We start from the raw sequence: 22,369 nt of genomic DNA, 5'->3' as shown, positions 1-22,369 counted from the left end.
AATGCGCGTTCCGCATGTTCCGCTGCAGCAGGATATATTGGTATTTGATCACATTCTATATACAGGGTATATACAGGAATCTTGAGGTTAATTTCAATACCTTTCTAAGACTTTTTAAAGTCCTAACCCAATATTTTTCCAGACCTCACCCCCACTTCGAGCTGTAACCGTTTACATCAGTGACACCTTTAACTTCACAGTTTTAGTTTGCAATAGACTAGACCACTATCATACAACAGAATTTCGGGTTCATCTTTGTTTTTTAATAAAACTAATAAATTCACGAACTTTTATTAAAAGTTTTTAGGACTCAAACTCTTTGGACAGAGTCTAATTCAGAAAAATATCTACAAAATTCAAGACCTCATAAAATCGTGATAAGACTTTTTAATACTTATTAAGCCAGCCATGTTCAGAGCGGAGAGCTCCACACTGCCAGACTTTTGGGGCATTTTCGCTGAACTTTGAAGACCCACCAAATATTGACTTTTCGGACTACATAAACATTGAACATATCTACCAAAACTTTAGACTCTCTTCTTTCATCAGAAAAAGAAAGTTTGTTTCTAGCCTCTTTGAGTGTTTAGAAATCGGCCGTAGAACATAGGGTGGTTTCAGCAAAAACACCTGATTTTGACCAATAAACAGAGAAAACGAGCTTTTTCTGCAGATGTTTTTTTTTTTTTTTTTTTCTGCACTTTTTCTGTATCATCCGACTCTGAACTGTTTGAAGAGTCGCGCGATGATGCGATCCCCGCGATTTTTTTTTTCTTTTTCTATAAGACGCCAATTGGCGTCTTTGGCAGTCAACGTTACTATTCTATAAGACGCCAATTGGCGTCTTTGGCAGTCAATGAGTTAAGGGTCTTGATTTTCCCAAAATTGATTTATCAACTTTTAATACTTTTCAAGACACCGCGGATACCCTGATATAAAATCACCTGCTCGGCTTTAATGACTTAACCGCTATTTAAGAAATTATAATTGTTGCCACCCTCTAGTTTTTGGTGAAATTACGTCTTTGTTTTGAGCGCCAGTGCGCGTTTTATGTGCGTGCACGCGGAAAAAAATCACGACCGCTCCGCCACTAATGTGAAAAATCCTGGAGGAAACACTGATCATCATCATCATAGTTATAACCTTCATCATCATCATAGTTATAACCTTCATCATCATCATCGTTATAACCTTCATCATCATTACAGTCATAACCATCATCATCATCATCATACCAAATCACTGGAAGAATGAGAAAAAGCGAAATAATCAGAAAATAATGTTGTGGTCCCAGTATTCAGAACCCAGTTACTATTCAGCAAGCCTCTGTCTGATAGCAGACCAGAATCTTTATAAAAAACCTCCTCTGGGTGAACATTAGAGAGAGGACGTGTGTGTGTGTGTGTGTGTGTGTGTGTCATTTTGGATTTGTGCGTGGGTGTCCACCTCTGTGTGTAGTGTGTGTGTATGGGTGTGTATGTGCGTGTGTGTGTGTGTGTGTGTGTGTGTGTGCGTGTCATTTTGGATGTGTGCGTGGGTGTCCACCTCTGTGTGTAGTGTGTGTGTGTATGGGTGTGTATGTGTGTGTGTGTGTGTGTGTGTGTGTGTCATTTTGGATGTGTGCATAGATGTACACCTCTGTGTGTAGTGTGTGTCTATGGGTGTGTATGTAAGTGTGTATAGACACACCTCTGGATGCGCTGTTTCCTGCAGACGAAGGCGAACGCCCTCCTGATGCCCACCATGACGGGGTCCCAGTTGTTGTAGTGGCAGAGCAGCGCGGTGATGAAGAAGGACAGGAACACAGGCACCGCCCCCGCCAGGAAGAGCCAAGAGAACCGCACCTGAGGACACACACACACACACGGATGGCACGTGGTTGGCCAGCGACACCGACGCTACGTGGGGCACGACGGCAACAGAGATATAGCACAACGTCAGCTAGCATGGCGTCTGATCGCATGGCGTCTGATAGTATGGCGTCCGATAGCATGGCGTCCGATAGCATGGCGTCCGATTAGCACGGTGTCCGATAGCACGGCGTCCGATAGCACGGCGTCCGATAGCACAGCGTCCGATAGCATAGCGTCCGATAGCATAGCGTCCGATAGCATAGCGTCCGATAGCATAGCGTCTGATAGCATGGTGTCTGATAGCATAGCGTCTGATAGCATAGCATCCGATAGCATAGCGTCTGATAGCATAGCGTCAGCTAGCAAAGCGTCAGCTACCCCAGACAAAACTTAAGAGTGAGAGAGGGTAAAGAGCATCAGAGCTACATCAACCACGTGTTCCTCCCTCCACTAGAACATCTATTAACATGTTAGAAACACCTGGAAGTGTCTGTCGTCCCGCTAGGACTATATGTACAGAAACATGTATGCACTCACCGCAACGTTAGTGGCTTTGGATTAAAAAAAATGGCGTCAGCTAAACGGCGTATATCATATCATTCTACAGATATTACGACTGTTAGGGGAGGCTGGCAGTGGTAGAATCAGAGGACAGGCCTCATTGGAAGGCGTGTGATAGACACCGTTCCACATGCCTTTCCGTGCGTTACAATGAGACCCCGTCCTCCGGTTTCTACCTCCCCCGGGCCTCCCTTCAAGGCTGTCCAGGCCCTCTCACCTTCTGCATGCAGATGTCAGCGATGATGGACAGAGGGATGGTGAGGCTGAGGGACAAGGTCCCTATCAGGGATGAGGTGAGGAAACAGCCCCTGTGGAGAGAGAGAGAGAGAGAGAGGGAGAGGGGAAGGGAGGGAGGGATGGAGGGGGAGAGAGACAGAGGGGGAGAGTGAGAGGGAGAGGGAGAGAGAGAGGGAGGATGGGAGAGGAAGAGAGAGGGAGAGGGAGAGAGAGAGGGAGAGAGAGAGGGGGGGGAGGGAGGGGGGAGGGAGAGGGGAGGAGGAGAGGAGGGAGGGGGGTAGAGAGAGAGGGACAGAGGGGGAGAGAGAGAGGGAGAGGGAGAGAGAGAGAGAGGGACAGACGACTGTCAGAGCCCTGTCAACAACAACATTCCTCTACACCAGAGCATCCACTACAGTACATTCTGCTCTGCGCACTGAGGGACGGCAAAGTCAGTCAGTCAGTCAGCCAGCCAGTCAGTCAGCCAGCCAGTCAGTCAGTCAGTCAGGCAGTCAGTCGGTCAGTGGACCGGTCCTGGCGTACCATAGCCAGAGGAACTCTGACAGGACGGTTCCTATGAGCCCGTTGATGAGGATGTAGGTCCAGACCAGCTGGCTGGGCAGCTCGAAGGCCTCGAAGCCTGTGTAGTGCAGCACCAGGAACCCCGGCCACAGGAGCAGCAGGTTGAACAGGCCCACAAACCCTGAAAGAGACACGCAACACTGGTCAGAGATGGTCACTACTGGTTAGTCACTACTGGTTAGTCACTACTGGTTAGTCACTACTGGTTAGTCACTACTAGTTAGCTACTACAAGTAAGTTACTACTAGTTAATTACTACTGGCTAGTCACTACTAGTTAGTTAGTTAGTGGGCTTCTTAAACAGATAGACAGGCACCTGAGAGAGAGACAACAACACTGGTTAGGGTTGGTCACTACTAGTTAGCTACTACTAGTTAGTTAGTGGGGCGAGAGAGAGAGAGAGAGAGAGAGAGAGAAAAAGTAGGAGAGAGTTAGAGATAGAGAGAGTTTGTTAGAGAGAGTAAGGCATCGCTTCCAACCAAAGAACATGGGGATGTCTAGCTTGTCCTCCCGGTCCACCTTCCTCTTGATCATGACGATGTAGACGGCATACAGAGCTGCCCCGGCCAGGGACCACAGAGAGCCTGCACACACAGGACAGCAGAGTTAGACCACAGAGAGACAGCAGGGTTAGACCACAGAGAGACAGCAGAGTTAGCTCACATAGGGCTTTCACACCGGCAGTTCCGAACGCCGGTTCGCGTTCGGAAACCTCCGAACGTTGGCGCTGTCTGGCGAACAATACACTGGTATGAACGCGGGCTCGTTCGCCAGACAGCGCCAACGTTCGGAGGTTTCCGAACGCGAACGCGAACCGGCGTTCGGAACTGCCGGTGTGAAAGCCCTAACAGAGAGTCTGCACCACACAGGACAGCAGTTAGCTTTGGAATACAACCTAGCTAAAGCTAATATAATATATATATATATATATATATACAGTATATATATATATATATATATATATATATATATATATATATAGTATACAGCAGAGGCATGTGTGTATTCTACCTTGGGTATCATCACTTTCAAGTGTGGACAACACAGGACATCGGTGTTAGCTTTGATGCTAACAGAACACACACACACACACACACACACACCTTTGCTATACTGACCATCATTAACTATAATACAGCTCTCTGTGTGGGCAACACAGCATATCAGGATGTCATCTCGGCCGCTAAGAGAACACACAAACACACACTTGACAGGACACCCTGTAGCGTCAGCTACGACGCCGTCTCCTTGGTTACCTATGTAGCCTTTTCCGTCGGGGGTGTCCATGCTGGAGAAGCTGACCAGCGCCACGCCGCCCATACTGGAGTGGAGAGAAACCACACACACGGTTAAGGCCAAGCTCTCTCACACACACATGCACACACGCACACGCACACACACACACACATACTCCTCACCCCCCACACACACACTCCCCCTGTACACACACATTTGAAATGCTTTATTTATGTCCACATAAATACAAAGTGCATTAAGGACAAACACTATCAGTGCAATCAGTTCATTGGGAGACATTAATTTACATTGGCACACACACACACACACACACACACCTGGTGCAGTGGAAACAGGCTGGTGATTCATACAAACAGTACAGGACACGTATGACTATTGAAAATGTCTCCCTGCACAGAACGAACAAACCAACAGTGACCATAATTGCGGACGGCACCAGTTTCGTTCTTCTAAAACCGAAGTGTCATATTCGCCAAACTTCATTTTGGCTACCCGCCAATGTGACTGGTAAGATTGAGAGATTCACCCTGTGATGCCGAAACATACCCACGTTTGGCGGGTGGTCAGGTGTAAAGTTGCTGCCCTGTCACCGACCCTAACAACACAGGACACGTACGTGGCTCTGTTAAGGACTCACCTCAGAGCGACAGCCAGCAGCTTGGACAGTGTGAAGCGATCGCTGCTGTTACTGGGGAAGATGCCTGCGAGGATCAGGGTGAACAGACCTGGGGGGGGGGGGGGGGGGGAGGAGGAGAGGAAGAGGAGAAGAGGAGAGGAAGAAGAAGGAAGGGAGAGGAGAGAGCGACTGTTTACACGTGTGGTTGAACAGGAGACACGTTGAGATAAACCTTTCAGATGGTCCTCTGACCTTCTCACTATGAACATGCATAGATCGTGTCTCCGTCTCTTATCTCGACAAACCGTCCGAACGACGGTTACTAGAAAAAGCCCAAACGACGTCAGAGATGGGATCTCTTAGACGTAATAAGCACCCACATCCACGTTTCACCCGCCGCTGTAAAACGACTTTTACATGCAAGTGCTTCTTCCAGACAGACAAGAACTGACCTGACGTGGACGACAGGATGTTGACGATCGCCACCTGGGTGTCAGACAGAGCCTCCTGGTAGGACAGGTTGGCTAGGAACCACTGTGAAGGAGAGAGGGAGAGGGGAGGGAGAGGAGGATGAGGAGGGGGGGGGGAGAGGGGGGACCTTTGTCAGTGTTACACACCTCTTGACTGTGTACCTCTCGCTGCTGGGTCCGGATTGTCTAGAACCCTTCCGTTCCTAGTCACCCTTTCCTTGACTCTCGCTAGTCTGACTAAAAGTCTACGAGGGAGGGTCGATGAAAGCTAGCAAGGAAAAGGGAAAAAGGGCTGCTGTTTTCTGTACCGTCTTGAACACAGCTTCGGGCTCGGGGTCGCTGCTCAGAAGGAACATGAGTTATGATGCTACGGTTCTGCTTGCCTCCCCGACGTTGGTAAGATGAACGAGGCCCAGTTTCAGCATGTATAATGCCTCATTATAAACTCATCTACGCAATTCGTGAAGGACGAAACTCACGACAAGACGTTTTGGGGCGTTGTCCAGTAAACACGCTCTCCGTTTCGAACAACAGTCATCATCATCATCATCATCATCATCATCATCATCATCATCATTGTCATCATCATCGTAATAACAACAACAGCAGCAACAACATCAGGTTATAAATCATGTCAAAGAAAAGGTTTTGTGGTGAGTTCACTGAGCCACTGAGAATTAGGTAGGTCCTCTGTCCAGCTGGATTAGGATGTTTACTTATTGAGGAAATAAGTGAAGATGTTGTAGAAGTTGGCTCAACTGAAGCATATATACAAATCAGGGGAGGCTGGTGGCCTCAGGAGTAGAAATAGAAATGGGAGGAGGACAGGCACATTGCAATGCATGGAATGGAATGGAATGAGGAATGGTATCAAACACGTGTTGTCCATGCATTACAGCAACTAACTCAACTGACATTGGAATGTTCAGTCAAACGATGCTTCTGTCATCCCAGAATTACTCTGGGCCAAATAGTGTCCGTCCTATGATGTAATCATATCTTTCGAACGCCATTGGTATGCACTTATCTAATCTTCTTGCACTTGAATAGCATTAAGGTTGATGCAGGCTCACTAGTCAGCTATATCTTTTATGTTTGCATGGCCATTTTATATGAAAACACCTGCTAGCATGCTAAATTCACACATAATTCGCTCCGCTAATGTTACGGAGTTGGTTAATTAACCGACATCACATCAGCCAAAGTAGGGATAAATATAATTCCATAACTGGATACTACCGGTACTTTGTTTCCAATCATACCAAGCTCTCTTACTTACTAATCAAATGTAGCTTTTATTGTTTATATTAAAGGCGCTATATAAAGTTATTATTATTATTATATTTACCTCATACACTATTTGGCCCGGACTAATTCTGACATGACAGCACCTCTGTATGTGTACCTTCTCTCTGTGTTCTACAATGACAATGACAATGATGACCATGGCAATGACGTATTACAATTCCATGGTCAGCCATCTTTTGGTGCACTACCAAAAGCCAAATCGCCATGTTCTTGGGGGGCCACGACCGTTCTACTCATTCTGTTTCTACGACAGGACCGGCCCTGTCCTCCACCACCACCAGCTACATGTAAGTCATTCAGAAGATGCTTTTTTTTTGCGACTTACAACAAGTACATTTGTCGAGGTAAGTGAATCAACTATACAACGGTCCTTGTAAGGAAAACCTTCCATAAGAACAAGGGCCATCTGCGTCTTTATGTTGTTGTTGTTGTTGATTCCAAGTTGTGATGATGTAGGGTGTTAGGGGGGTGGAGAGGTCTGAGGATCAGCCCAGGTGTACCCTAAAGAGAGGGGTTATTAGCTTACCAGGACGCACCTGTACACACACACACACGCACACGCGCACACGCACACACACACACACACACACACACACGCACACACGCACAGGCACACAGGCACACACACACACACACACAAGATGGACCAGGACGCACCTATACGTGTCTGTGCAGGCACACAGGCACGCACGCACGCACGCACGCACACACACACACACACACACACACGCACACTCGCACGCGCACCCTTAGGTCCCACGGCAGGGGGGGATCCTCACCACAAAGCAGAAGAAGAAGCTGATCTTGGCCACGTCGGTGACGGTCAGCTTGCCCACGCCGCGCAGGGCGCTCTGGTGGTCCTTGGCGGCAGGGTAGGACATCCTGGACAGCTTGGCCTCCAGGGCCTGGGTGGACGGCAGCTGACGCACCTCCATGATGTTACTGAACCTCACACGCTGCTTCTTAGAACCTGGGGGGGCGGGGGGGCAGAGAGAGAGCGATGAGATGAGAGAGAGAGAGAGAGAGAGAGCGATGAGATGAGAGAGAGAGATGAGAGATGAGATATGAGAGAGAGAGAGAGATGAGAGAGAGAGAGAGAGAGATGAGAGATGAGAGAGAGAGATGAGAGAGAGAGAGAGGTAGGGAGTGAGAGAGAGAGAGAGGGAGTGTGTGTGAGAGAGAGATAGGGAGTGAGAGAGACCGACAGACGGACGGACAGACGGACGGACAGCTTCGACGCATCTTCTCGGCATCAGTCAACGGTGATGAAGACAGACTTTACCATGGACACCACAGATAAGACTGAACCACCGCCGTCTGATTCATCCATTCCATTCTGTGTCTCCCTTTAATCCATTACTTTAACACTAGAACAGCCATGGGTGGGGTCATTAACACTAGAACAGCCATGGGTGGGGTCATTAACACTAGAACAGCCATGGGTGGGGTCGTTTTTTATATCTTTGCACTCGATAAAGTTTCAGGACCCTACTTTCATGACTTTTCCGAGATATGCGTTCGACCACCCAGTATCCTTACATCTTCAAAATCACATCAGGATAAGCTTATGAAGCTATTTTGCAGTTTTTCTGTGTAGGAGGCAGGTTAATTTAAAGGCCGGCCAAATAGTGCTTGTTGTGTGTAAGTAGCAGCTTGGCATTGTAAAGACTATGGTCATTTGACCTCCGAAAAAAAAGGCACAGCTGTTCTATTGTTAACCCCACATTCACTATAAAATCTCCCCCAAGGAGGACAGACTCGAGTCTGTCACGGGTCCCCCTTCACCCGGTGTGGTACGACTGTCTTTATAATAATAATAATAACTTGCAAACGTTGCAGCTCAAAGTGCTTTAATCATTATATAATCTTAATTTAATTATTTTGTCATTTAGATGCAATATTAAAAGGATGGGTTTTTATAATCTTAATTTAATTATTTAGTAATTTAAAGGCAATATTAAAAAGATGGGTTTTTAGTCTTGACTTGAACATATGTGCTGAGGTTCCATCCCTAATGTAAACTGTCAGTGCATTCCACAATTTGGGTGCATAAAATGAGAATGCAGCCTCACCAAATCTCCTCTTTTGTACATACAGAGAAAACCAGTGTCAGAAGACCTGAGAGCTCTATTGGGCTGTTATGCTAGCAAAAGGTCTTTCAAATATTCTGGTGCTGTGCCAGTGAGAGCTTTATAAACAAGCAGAAGGATCTTGAAATCTATTCTGAACTTTCTGAGTTTCTAAAATAGGAGTTATATGAGCTTGTCTGCTTGTTTTGGTTAAAACTCTCGCTGCTGCATTTTGGACTACCGGTAATTGCAGCTGGCCAATAGCTTTCTTCGGAAGACCAGAAAGGAGACTGTTACAATAGTCCAAACGTGTAATAACAAAAGCATGCAACACGTCTGCATCCCCACCGCCAAACCACCCGCACGGGCCTCACGGGCGGAACCGGACGGCCTTGAGTTGATAACGGTGGTTTATCACCTTCCACAAAATGTGTCCTCGGAAGAATGTGAGCCTGCCAGGCAGCCGGAATTGGTGGTGATCTCTGATAATCGCTGTGACGACTAGCCCTGACAGAGAGGGAAAAGTAATCGGGGGGGCCAGGCGGAGAGCCTCCCTGATCGTCCCCTCCAGCGACCAGCATGAGGGAAGGAGAGGGAGAGAGAAGGAGAGAGAGAGAGACAGAGACAGAGAGAGAGAGAGAGAGAGAGACAGAGAGATTGAGAGAGATAGAGAGACAGAGAGAGAGAGAGAGAGAGAGAGAGAGACCGAGAGAGAGACAGAGAGACCGAGAGAGAGACAGAGGGACCGAGAGACCGAGAGAGAGACAGAGAGAGAGAGAGAGAGAGACAGAGAGAGAGACAGAGAGACCGAGAGAGAGACAGAGAGAGACAGAGAGAGAGAGACACACAGTGATCTTTGATCATCGCCATGAAAACTAGCCAGCCCATCATGCCCAGGGCCAGGCAAAGAGCCACCGTGCCCCCCCCCCTCATTCCCCTCCAACGACACCACCAGCACGAGAGGGGTCGCTGGGCGGTCAGACGGGGGGGGGGGGGGGGGGGGCGTTCCAGATCAGAAGCCCCACACATCCGTCCCCGGGGGGTCTGCACCGTCTAACACCGTCTAACACGTGCTGAGGGCCACTCGACACCGCGGCTCAACAGCTCCCTCTGCTGGCCAACACTGCCGCTCCAATACAGTGTATTTCTCATTGATTGAATTGATTGAAAACCTTTATTGTCCCCAAAAGAGACATTTTGTTGTCAAACAGCTCAGTTAGGGCAGAGAACATTCAATACAGAAAACAGAAAACATTCAATAAAATACATAAAACAGTGCAGGCTCAATAAGTAAAAAGTTCCAAGTTCCAAAGTGTGAAGGTTTGAGGGTGTGAAACGTTGTTGGTCTTAAATTCGCCTTGAAGAATAATAATAATAATAATAATAATAATAATAATAACTTTTTATTTGTATAGCGCTTTTCCTGCAAACGTTGCAGCTCAAAGTGCTCCAATCATTATATAATCATAATTTAATTATTTTGTTATTTAAAGGCAATATTTAAAAAGATGGGTTTTTAGTCTTGACTTTAACACATTTACTGAGGTTGCATCCCTAATGTAAACTGGCAGTGCATTCCACAATTTGGGTGCATAAAATGAGAATGCAGCCTCACCAAATCTCCTCTTTTGTACATGTGGTACACAGAGAAAACCAAAAGCCTTAACGTCAGCGAGGAGATGGCCCCGAAAACAGCAGGACAAGGTATGATCTTATAGGCTCATCTCTGAACTGACCGTTTCATATTTTGGCGTACAGGGGAGGCTGGTGGAGGTCGAAGTCGGAGGACGGGGGCTTATCGTCGATATGTGTTTGATACCGTTCCGTGCATTTCACAATGAGCCCGTCCTCCGATTTCCACCTCCACCAGCCTCCCCTGCTGTATATGCCTTGTGCCATTGTATTAATGCTGCATTCGAGTGCTCTTTCGGAAACTCAGCATCCGTCACTCGTATACCTCAGAGAGAGATCCCAGATCTCCGTGTTTCGCACCTCAGAGCCGCGTCAGAACTAGCCAATAGGGAGCTCATGCGCGGCTGCGCCGTGTCCTATGCAAAATCTCGGGAGTTTCCGAGCGGCAACTGAACGCACCATTAGTATTTCTATTTCGGTACTCACTGGCAGCACAGTCTCCGTTGGCGAAGTTGGTCGGGTCTGTAGGGACATCCTGGAACTTGACTGGCACGTACAGAGGCTCACTCTGACGGACGGACAGAAGGGAGGACAGACGGACAGACAGACAGACGGACAGACAGACACAGACGGCAGGGGCATCAGTCAAGCGTAATCATCTTCATCTTCATCTTCCTCCCGCCAGCAGAGGGAGCCCTATCGAGAGCCCTAGTGGCGGCACAGAGGAAGTGGGTCAGTACTCACCAGAGAGTTGCTGAGGCTGGGGTCAGTGGTGCAGGGGGCGAAGTAGGCCTCCGCATCTGCAAACTACACACAGACAGGGACAGGTTTAACAGAGACAGGTTTAACAGAGACAGGTTTAACAGAGACAGGTTTAACAAAGACAGGTTTGACAAAGACAGGTTTGACAAAGACAGGTTTGACAAAGACAGGTTTGACAGAGACAGGTTTGACAGAGACAGGTTTGACAGAGACAGGTTTGACAAAGACAGGTTTGACAAAGACAGGTTTAACAGAGACAGGTTTAACAAAGACAGGTTTGACAAAGACAGGTTTAACAGAGACAGGTTTGACAAAGACAGGTTTGACAAAGACAGGTTTGACAAAGACAGGTTTGACAAAGACAGGTTTGACAAAGACAGGTTTAACAAAGACAGGTTTAACAAAGACGGGTTTAACAGAGACGGGTTTGACAAAGACAGGTTTGACAGACAGGTTTGACAGACAGGTTTGACAGACAGGTTTGACAGACAGGTTTAACAGAGACAGGTTTGACAAAGACAGGTTTAACAGAGACAGGTTTGACAGAGACAGGTTTAACAGAGACAGGTTTGACAGAGACAGGTTTAACAAAGACAGGTTTGACAAAGACAGGTTTAACAAAGACAGGTTTGACAAAGACAGGTTTAACAAAGACAGGTTTAACAAAGACAGGTTTGACAAAGACAGGTTTGACAAAGACAGGTTTGACAAAGACAAGTTTGACAAAGACAGGTTTAACAAAGACAGGTTTAACAGAGACAGGTTTAACAGAGACAGGTTTGACAGAGACAGGTTTAACAAAGACAGGTTTGACAGAGACAGGTTTAACAGAGACAGGTTTGACAGAGACAGGTTTAACAGAGACAGGTTTAACAGAGACAGGTTTAACAAAGACAGGTTTGACAGAGACAGGTTTAACAGAGACAGGTTTAACAGAGACAGGTTTAACAGAGACAGGTTTGACAGAGACAGGTTTGACAAAGACAGGTTTGACAGACAGGTTTGACAAAGACAGGTTTAACAGAGACAGGTTTAACAGAGACAGGTTTAACAGAGACAGGTTTAACAGAGACAGGTTTAACAGAGACAGGTTTAACAGAGACAGGTTTGACAGAGACAGGTTTAACAGAGACAGGTTTAACAGAGACAGGTTTGACAAAGACAGGTTTAACAGAGACAGGTTTAACAGAGACAGGTTTGACAGAGACAGGTTTAACAGAGACAGGTTTAACAGAGACAGGTTTGACAGAGACAGGTTTAACAGAGACAGGTTTGACAAAGACAGGTTTAACAGAGACAGGTTTGACAAAGACAGGTTTGACAAAGACAGGTTTAACAAAGACAGGTTTGACAAAGACAGGTTTGACAAAGACAGGTTTGACAAAGACAGGTTTGACAGAGACAGGTTTAACAGAGTCAGGTTTAACAAAGACAGGTTTAACAAAGACAGGTTTAACACAGACAGGTTTAACAAAGACAGGTTTAAACAGAGACAGGTTTGACAAAGACAGGTTTAACAAAGACAGGTTTAACAGAGACAGGTTTGACAAAGACAGGTTTGACAAAGACAGGTTTGACAGAGACAGGTTTAACAGAGACAGGTTTGACAGACAGGTTTGACAAAGACAGGTTTGACAAAGACAGGTTTAACAAAGACAGGTTTGACAAAGACAGGTTTAACAGAGACAGGTTTGACAAAGACAGGTTTAACAGAGACAGGTTTAACAAAGACAGGTTTGACAAAGACAGGTTTAAACAGAGACAGGTTTAACAAAGACAGGTTTGACAAAGACAGGTTTGACAAAGACAGGTTTGACAAAGACAGGTTTGACAAAGACAGGTTTGACAAAGACAGGTTTGACAAAGACAGGTTTAACAGAGACAGGTTTAACAAAGACAGGTTTAACAAAGACAGGTTTGACAAAGACAGGTTTAACAAAGACAGGTTTGACAAAGACAGGTTTGACAAAGACAGGTTTGACAAAGACAGGTTTGACAAAGACAGGTTTGACAAAGACAGGTTTAACAGAGACAGGTTTAACAAAGACAGGTTTGACAAAGACAGGTTTGACAGACAGGTTTAACAAAGACAGGTTTAACAAAGACAGGTTTAACAAAGACAGGTTTGACAAAGACAGGTTTGACAAAGACAGGTTTGACAAAGACAGATTTAACAAAGACAGGTTTAACAAAGACAGGTTTAACAGAGACAGGTTTAACAAAGACAGGTTTAACAAAGACAGGTTTGACAGAGACAGGTTTAACAGAGACGGGTTTAACAGAGACGGGTTTAACAGAGACAGGTTTAACAAAGACAGGTTTGACAAAGACAGGTTTGACAAAGACAGGTTTAACAGAGACAGGTTTAACAGAGACAGGTTTAACAGAGACAGGTTTAACAGAGACAGGTTTGACAAAGACAGGTTTAACAAAGACAGGTTTAACAGAGACAGGTTTGACAAAGACAGGTTTAACAGAGACAGGTTTGACAAAGACAGGTTTGACAAAGACAGGTTTGACAAAGACAGGTTTGACAGAGACAGGTTTAACAGAGACAGGTTTGACAAAGACAGGTTTAACAGAGACAGGTTTAACAGAGACAGGTTTAACAGAGACAGGTTTAACAAAGACAGGTTTAACAAAGACAGGTTTAACAGAGACAGGTTTGACAAAGACAGGTTTAACAGAGACAGGTTTGACACAGACAGGTTTGACAGAGACAGGTTTGACAAAGACAGGTTTGACAAAGACAGGTTTGACAGAGACAGGTTTGACAAAGACAGGTTTAACAGAGACAGGTTTGACAGAGACAGGTTTGACAAAGACAGGTTTGACAGACAGGTTTAACAGAGACAGGTTTAACAAAGACAGGTTTAACAGAGACAGGTTTGACAAAGACAGGTTTAACAGAGACAGGTTTGACAGAGACAGGTTTGACAAAGACAGGTTTGACAAAGACAGGTTTAACAGAGACAGGTTTAACAAAGACAGGTTTAACAAAGACAGGTTTAACAGAGACAGGTTTGACAAAGACAGGTTTAACAGAGACAGGTTTGACAGAGACAGGTTTGACAAAGACAGGTTTGACAAAGACAGGTTTGACAAAGACAGGTTTGACAGAGACAGGTTTGACAAAGACAGGTTTGACAAAGACAGGTTTGACAGAGACAGGTTTGACAAAGACAGGTTTAACAGAGACAGGTTTAACAAAGACAGGTTTAAACAGAGACAGGTTTAAACAGAGACAGGTTTAACAAAGACAGGTTTAACAGAGACAGGTTTAACAGAGACAGGTTTAACAGAGACAGGTTTGACAAAGACAGGTTTGACAAAGACAGGTTTGACAGAGACAGGTTTAACAAAGACAGGTTTGACAAAGACAGGTTTAACAAAGACAGGTTTAACAGAGACAGGTTTAACAGAGACAGGTTTAACAAAGACAGGTTTGACAAAGACAGGTTTGACAAAGACAGGTTTAACAGAGACAGGTTTAACAGAGACAGGTTTAACAAAGACAGGTTTAAACAAAGACAGGTTTAACAGAGACAGGTTTAACAGAGACAGGTTTGACAAAGACAGGTTTGACAAAGACAGGTTTAACAGAGACAGGTTTGACAAAGACAGGTTTAACAAAGACAGGTTTAAACAGAGACAGGTTTAACAAAGACAGGTTTAACAGAGACGGGTTTAACAGACAGGTTTGACAAAGACAGGTTTGACAAAGACAGGTTTAACAGAGACAGGTTTAACAAAGACAGGTTTAAACAAAGACAGGTTTAACAGAGACAGGTTTAACAGAGACAGGTTTGACAAAGACAGGTTTAACAGAGACAGGTTTAACAAAGACAGGTTTAACAGAGACAGGTTTGACAAAGACAGGTTTGACAAAGACAGGTTTAACAGAGACAGGTTTGACAAAGACAGGTTTAACAAAGACAGGTTTAACAAAGACAGGTTTGACAAAGACAGGTTTGACAAAGACAGGTTTGACAAAGACAGGTTTAACAAAGACAGGTTTAACAAAGACAGGTTTGACAAAGACAGGTTTGACAAAGACAGGTTTAACAGAGACAGGTTTGACAAAGACAGGTTTAACAGAGACAGGTTTGACAAAGACAGGTTTAACAAAGACAGGTTTAACAGAGACAGGTTTAACAAAGACAGGTTTGACAAAGACAGGTTTGACAAAGACAGGTTTGACAAAGACAGGTTTAACAGAGACAGGTTTGACAAAGACAGGTTTAACAAAGACAGGTTTAACAGAGACAGGTTTAACAAAGACAGGTTTGACAAAGACAGGTTTGACAAAGACAGGTTTGACAGAGACAGGTTTAACAGAGACAGGTTTGACAGAGACAGGTTTGACAAAGACAGGTTTGACAAAGACAGGTTTAACAAAGACAGGTTTAAACAGAGACAGGTTTGACAAAGACAGGTTTAACAAAGACAGGTTTGACAGAGACAGGTTTAAACAGAGACAGGTTTGACAAAGACAGGTTTGACAAAGACAGGTTTAACAAAGACAGGTTTGACAGAGACAGGTTTAAACAGAGACAGGTTTAACAAAGACAGGTTTAACAAAGACAGGTTTGACAAAGACAGGTTTGACAAAGACAGGTTTGACAGAGACAGGTTTAACAAAGACAGGTTTGACAAAGACAGGTTTGACAGAGACAGGTTTGACAAAGACAGGTTTGACAGAGACAGGTTTGACAGAAACAGGTTTAACAAAGACAGGTTTGACAGACAGGTTTGACAAAGACAGGTTTAACAAAGACAGGTTTAACAGAGACAGGTTTGACAGAGACAGGTTTAACAGAGACAGGTTTGACAAAGACAGGTTTAACAAAGACAGGTTTAACAGAGACAGGTTCAAACAGAGACAGGTTTGACAGAGACAGGTTTAACAAAGACAGGTTTGACAGAGACAGGTTTAAACAGAGACAGGTTTAACAAAGACAGGTTTAACAAAGACAGGTTTGACAAAGACAGGTTTGACAGAGACAGGTTTAACAAAGACAGGTTTAACAAAGACAGGTTTAACAGAGACAGGTTTAACAGAGACAGGTTCAAACAGAGACAGGTTTAACAGAGACAGGTTTAACAAAGACAGGTTTGACAAAGACAGGTTTGACAAAGACAGGTTTGACAAAGGCAGGTTTAACAGAGACAGGTTTAAACAGAGACAGGTTTGACAAAGACAGGTTTGACAGAGACAGGTTTAAACAGAGACAGGTTTAAACAGAGACAGGTTTAACAAAGACAGGTTTAACAAAGACAGGTTTGACAAAGACAGGTTTGACAAAGACAGGTTTGACAAAGGCAGGTTTAACAGAGACAGGTTTAAACAGAGACAGGTTTGACAAAGACAGGTTTGACAGAGACAGGTTTAAACAGAGACAGGTTTAAACAGAGACAGGTTTAACAAAGACAGGTTTGACAAAGACAGGTTTGACAAAGACAGGTTTGACAAAGACAGGTTTGACAAAGACAGGTTTGACAAAGACAGGTTTGACAAAGACAGGTTTGACAAAGACAGGTTTGAACAAAGACAGGTTTGACAAAGACAGGTTTGACAAAGACAGGTTTGACAAAGACAGGTTTGACAAAGACAGGTTTAACAAAGACAGGTTTAACAGAGACAGGTTTAAACAGAGACAGGTTTGAACAAAGACAGGTTTGAACAAAGACAGGTTTGACAAAGACAGGTTTAACAGAGACAGGTTTAACAGAGACAGGTTTAACAGAGACAGGTTTAACAGAGACAGGTTTGACAAAGGCAGGTTTAACAGAGACAGGTTTAACAAAGACAGGTTTGACAAAGACAGGTTTAACAAAGACAGGTTTAACAAAGACAGGTTTGACAAAGACAGGTTTAACAGAGACAGGTTTGACAAAGACAGGTTTAACAGAGACAGGTTTGACAAAGACAGGTTTAACAGAGACAGGTTTAACAGAGACAGGTTTAACAAAGACAGGTTTAACAAAGACAGGTTTGGCAAAGACAGGTTTAACAAAGACAGGTTTAACAGAGACAGGTTTAACAAAGACAGGTTTAACAAAGACAGGTTTAACAGAGACAGGTTTAACAGAGACAGGTTTAACAAAGACAGGTTTGACAGAGACAGGTTTAACAAAGACAGGTTTGACAGAGACAGGTTTAACAAAGACAGGATTGACAGAGACAGGTTTAACAAAGACAGGTTTGACAGAGACAGGTTTAACAAAGACAGGTTTAACAGAGACAGGTTTAACAAAGACAGGTTTAACAAAGACAGGTTTGACAGAGACAGGTTTAACAAAGACAGGTTTGACAGAGACAGGTTTAACAAAGACAGGTTTGACAGAGACAGGTTTAACAAAGACAGGTTTGACAAAGACAGGTTTGACAAAGACAGGTTTGACAGAGACAGGTTTAACAGAGACAGGTTTAACAGAGACAGGTTTAACAGAGACAGGTTTGACAGAGACAGGTTTGACAGAGACAGGTTTGACAGAGACAGGTTTAACAAAGACAGGTTTGACAAAGACAGGTTTAACAAAGACAGGTTTGACAAAGACAGGTTTGACAAAGACAGGTTTGACAAAGACAGGTTTAACAAAGACAGGTTTAACAAAGACAGGTTTGACAAAGACAGGTTTGACAAAGACAGGTTTGACAAAGACAGGTTTGACAAAGACAGGTTTGACAAAGACAGGTTTGACAAAGACAGGTTTGACAAAGACAGGTTTGACAAAGACAGGTTTGACAAAGACAGGTTTGACAAAGACAGGTTTAACAAAGACAGGTTTAACAAAGACAGGTTTAAACAGAGACAGGTTTAAACAAAGACAGGTTTGACAGAGACAGGTTTAAACAAAGACAGGTTTAACAGAGACAGGTTTGACAAAGACAGGTTTGACAAAGACAGGTTTAACAGAGACAGGTTTGACAAAGACAGGTTTGACAAAGACAGGTTTAACAAAGACAGGTTTAACAAAGACAGGTTTAAACAGAGACAGGTTTAAACAAAGACAGGTTTGACAGAGACAGGTTTAAACAAAGACAGGTTTGACAGAGACAGGTTTAACAAAGACAGGTTTGACAGAGACAGGTTTAACAAAGACAGGTTTGACAAAGACAGGTTTGACAAAGACAGGTTTGACAGAGACAGGTTTAACAAAGACAGGTTTAACAGAGACAGGTTTAACAGAGACAGGTTTGACAGAGACAGGTTTAACAAAGACAGGTTTGACAAAGACAGGTTTAACAAAGACAGGTTTAACAAAGACAGGTTTGACAAAGACAGGTTTGACAAAGACAGGTTTGACAAAGACAGGTTTAACAAAGACAGGTTTAACAAAGACAGGTTTGACAAAGACAGGTTTGACAAAGACAGGTTTGACAAAGACAGGTTTGACAAAGACAGGTTTAACAAAGACAGGTTTAACAAAGACAGGTTTAAACAGAGACAGGTTTAAACAAAGACAGGTTTGACAGAGACAGGTTTGACAAAGACAGGTTTGACAAAGACAGGTTTGACAAAGACAGGTTTAAACAGAGACAGGTTTAACAAAGACAGGTTTAACAGAGACAGGTTTAACAGAGACAGGTTTAACAAAGACAGGTTTGACAAAGACAGGTTTGACAGAGACAGGTTTAACAAAGACAGGTTTAACAAAGACAGGTTTAACAAAGACAGGTTTAACAAAGACAGGTTTAACAAAGACAGGTTTAACAAAGACAGGTTTGACAGAGACAGGTTTGACAGAGACAGGTTTAACAAAGACAGGTTTGACAAAGACAGGTTTAACAGAGACAGGTTTGACAAAGACAGGTTTGACAGAGACAGGTTTAACAGAGACAGGTTTGACAAAGACAGGTTTAACAAAGACAGGTTTAACAGAGACAGGTTTGACAAAGACAGGTTTGACAAAGACAGGTTTGACAAAGACAGGTTTGACAAAGACAGGTTTGACAAAGACAGGTTTGACAAAGACAGGTTTGACAAAGACAGGTTTAACAGAGACAGGTTTGACAAAGACAGGTTTAAACAGAGACAGGTTTAACAGAGACAGGTTTGACAAAGACAGGTTTGACAAAGACAGATTTGACAAAGACAGGTTTGACAAAGACAGGTTTAACAGAGACAGGTTTAACAGAGACAGGTTTGACAAAGACAGGTTTAAACAGAGACAGGTTTAACAGAGACAGGTTTGACAGAGACAGGTTTAACAGAGACAGGTTTAACAGAGACAGGTTTGACAAAGACAGGTTTGACAAAGACAGGTTTAACAGAGACAGGTTTAACAGAGACAGGTTTGACAAAGACAGGTTTGACAAAGACAGGTTTGACAAAGACAGGTTTGACAAAGACAGGTTTAAACAGAGACAGGTTTGACAGAGACAGGTTTGACAAAGACAGGTTTAAACAGAGACAGGTTTAACAGAGACAGGTTTGACAAAGACAGGTTTAACAGAGACAGGTTTAACAGAGACAGGTTTAACAAAGACAGGTTTAACAAAGACAGGTTTAACAGAGACAGGTTTAACAGAGACAGGTTTAACAGAGACAGGTTTAACAGAGACAGGTTTAACAGAGACAGGTTTAACAGAGACAGGTTTAACAAAGACAGGTTTGACAGAGACAGGTTTAACAGAGACAGGTTTAACAGAGACAGGTTTAACAGAGACAGGTTTAACAGAGACAGGTTTAACAGAGACAGGTTTAACAGAGACAGGTTTAACAGAGACAGGTTTAACAGAGACAGGTTTGACAGAGACAGGTTTAAACAGAGACAGGTTTAACAGAGACAGGTTTAACAGAGACAGGTTTAACAGAGACAGGTTTAACAGAGACAGGTTTAACAGAGACAGGTTTAACAGAGACAGGTTTGACAAAGACAGGTTTAACAGAGACAGGTTTGACAGAGACAGGTTTGACAGAGACAGGTTTAACAGAGACAGGTTTAAACAGAGACAGGTTTGACAGACAGGTTTAACAAAGACAGGTTTAAACAGAGACAGGTTTAACAAAGACAGGTTTGACAAAGACAGGTTTGACAAAGACAGGTTTGACAGACAGGTTTGACAAAGACAGGTTTAACAAAGACAGGTTTGACAAAGACAGGTTTAACACAGACAGGTTTAACAAAGACAGGTTTAACAAAGACAGGTTTGACAAAGACAGGTTTGACAAAGACAGGTTTAACACAGACAGGTTTAACAAAGACAGGTTTAACAAAGACAGGTTTGACAAAGACAGGTTTGACAAAGACAGGTTTGACAAAGACAGGTTTAACAGAGACAGGTTTGACAAAGACAGGTTTGACAAAGACAGGTTTAACAGAGACAGGTTTAACAGAGACAGGTTTAACAGAGACAGGTTTGACAAAGACAGGTTTGACAAAGACAGGTTTGACAAAGACAGGTTTAACAAAGACAGGTTTGACAAAGACAGGTTTAACAAAGACAGGTTTGACAAAGACAGGTTTAACAAAGACAGGTTTGACAAAGACAGGTTTAACAAAGACAGGTTTGACAAAGACAGGTTTAACAAAGACAGGTTTGACAAAGACAGGTTTAACAAAGACAGGTTTGACAAAGACAGGTTTAACAGAGACAGGTTTGACAGAGACAGGTTTGACAAAGACAGGTTTGACAAAGACAGGTTTAACAAAGACAGGTTTGACAAAGACAGGTTTGACAAAGACAGGTTTAACAGAGACAGGTTTAACAGAGACAGGTTTAACAGAGACAGGTTTAACAAAGACAGGTTTAACAGAGACAGGTTTAACAGAGACAGGTTTAACAGAGACAGGTTTAACAGAGACAGGTTTAACAGAGACAGGTTTAACAGAGACAGGTTTAACAGAGACAGGTTTGACAAAGACAGGTTTAACAGAGACAGGTTTGACAGAGACAGGTTTAACAGAGACAGGTTTAACAGAGACAGGTTTAACAGAGACAGGTTTGACAAAGACAGGTTTAACAGAGACAGGTTTAACAGAGACAGGTTTGACAAAGACAGGTTTAACAGAGACAGGTTTAACAGAGACAGGTTTAACAGAGACAGGTTTAACAGAGACAGGTTTGACAAAGACAGGTTTGACAAAGACAGGTTTAACAGAGACAGGTTTAACAGAGACAGGTTTGACAAAGACAGGTTTAACAGAGACAGGTTTGACAAAGACAGGTTTAACAGAGACAGGTTTGACAAAGACAGGTTTAACAGAGACAGGTTTGACAGAGACAGGTTTAACAGAGACAGGTTTAACAGAGACAGGTTTGACAGAGACAGGTTTAACAGAGACAGGTTTAACAGAGACAGGTTTGACAAAGACAGGTTTGACAAAGACAGGTTTAACAGAGACAGGTTTGACAGAGACAGGTTTAACAGAGACAGGTTTAAACAAAGACAGGTGTGACAGAGACAGGTTTAACAGAGACAGGTTTAAACAAAGACAGGTTTGACAGAGACAGGTTTAACAGAGACAGGTTTGACAAAGACAGGTTTGACAAGACAGGTTTGACAAGACAGGTTTGACAAAGACAGGTTTGACAAAGACAGGTTTAAACAAAGACAGGTTTGACAAAGACAGGTTTAACAGAGACAGGTTTGACAGAGACAGGTTTAACAGAGACAGGTTTAAACAGAGACAGGTTTGACAAAGACAGGTTTAACAAAGACAGGTTTGACAGAGACAGGTTTGACAAAGACAGGTTTAACAGAGACAGGTTTGACAGAGACAGGTTTAACAGAGACAGGTTTAAACAAAGACAGGTTTGACAGAGACAGGTTTGACAAAGACAGGTTTGACAGAGACAGGTTTAACAGAGACAGGTTTAAACAAAGACAGGTTTGACAGAGACAGGTTTGACAAAGACAGGTTTGACAGAGACAGGTTTAACAGAGACAGGTTTAAACAAAGACAGGTTTGACAAAGACAGGTTTAACAAAGACAGGTTTAACAAAGACAGGTTTAACAAAGACAGGTTTAACAAAGACAGGTTTGACAAAGACAGGTTTGACAAAGACAGGTTTGACAAAGACAGGTTTAACAAAG

General features: G+C 43.6%; 1 protein-coding gene across 1 annotated transcript in view; it reads right to left on the bottom strand.

The window, feature by feature from the left end:
• Positions 1 to 22,369, bottom strand: part of LOC308161714 (solute carrier family 35 member F5-like) — a 31,833-nt gene that overhangs the window by 1,228 nt on the left and 8,236 nt on the right. Inside the window, exons 6-15 of the mRNA XM_080535774.1 lie at positions 11,306 to 11,368; positions 11,048 to 11,129; positions 7,640 to 7,830; positions 5,535 to 5,616; positions 5,104 to 5,191; positions 4,466 to 4,530; positions 3,689 to 3,793; positions 3,171 to 3,330; positions 2,629 to 2,719; positions 1,687 to 1,841 (exon numbers count right to left, since the gene is read on the bottom strand). Coding sequence (XP_080391900.1) covers positions 1,687 to 1,841; positions 2,629 to 2,719; positions 3,171 to 3,330; positions 3,689 to 3,793; positions 4,466 to 4,530; positions 5,104 to 5,191; positions 5,535 to 5,616; positions 7,640 to 7,830; positions 11,048 to 11,129; positions 11,306 to 11,368 — 1,082 coding nt within the window. The remainder of the gene's footprint in view (positions 1 to 1,686; positions 1,842 to 2,628; positions 2,720 to 3,170; positions 3,331 to 3,688; positions 3,794 to 4,465; positions 4,531 to 5,103; positions 5,192 to 5,534; positions 5,617 to 7,639; positions 7,831 to 11,047; positions 11,130 to 11,305; positions 11,369 to 22,369) is intronic.

Source organism: Nansenia antarctica (assembly GCF_963989245.1).
Source record: "Nansenia antarctica genome assembly, chromosome: 7".
Taxonomy (NCBI): domain Eukaryota; kingdom Metazoa; phylum Chordata; class Actinopteri; order Argentiniformes; family Microstomatidae; genus Nansenia; species Nansenia antarctica.
This window is presented reverse-complemented; position numbering and strand designations above follow the sequence as displayed.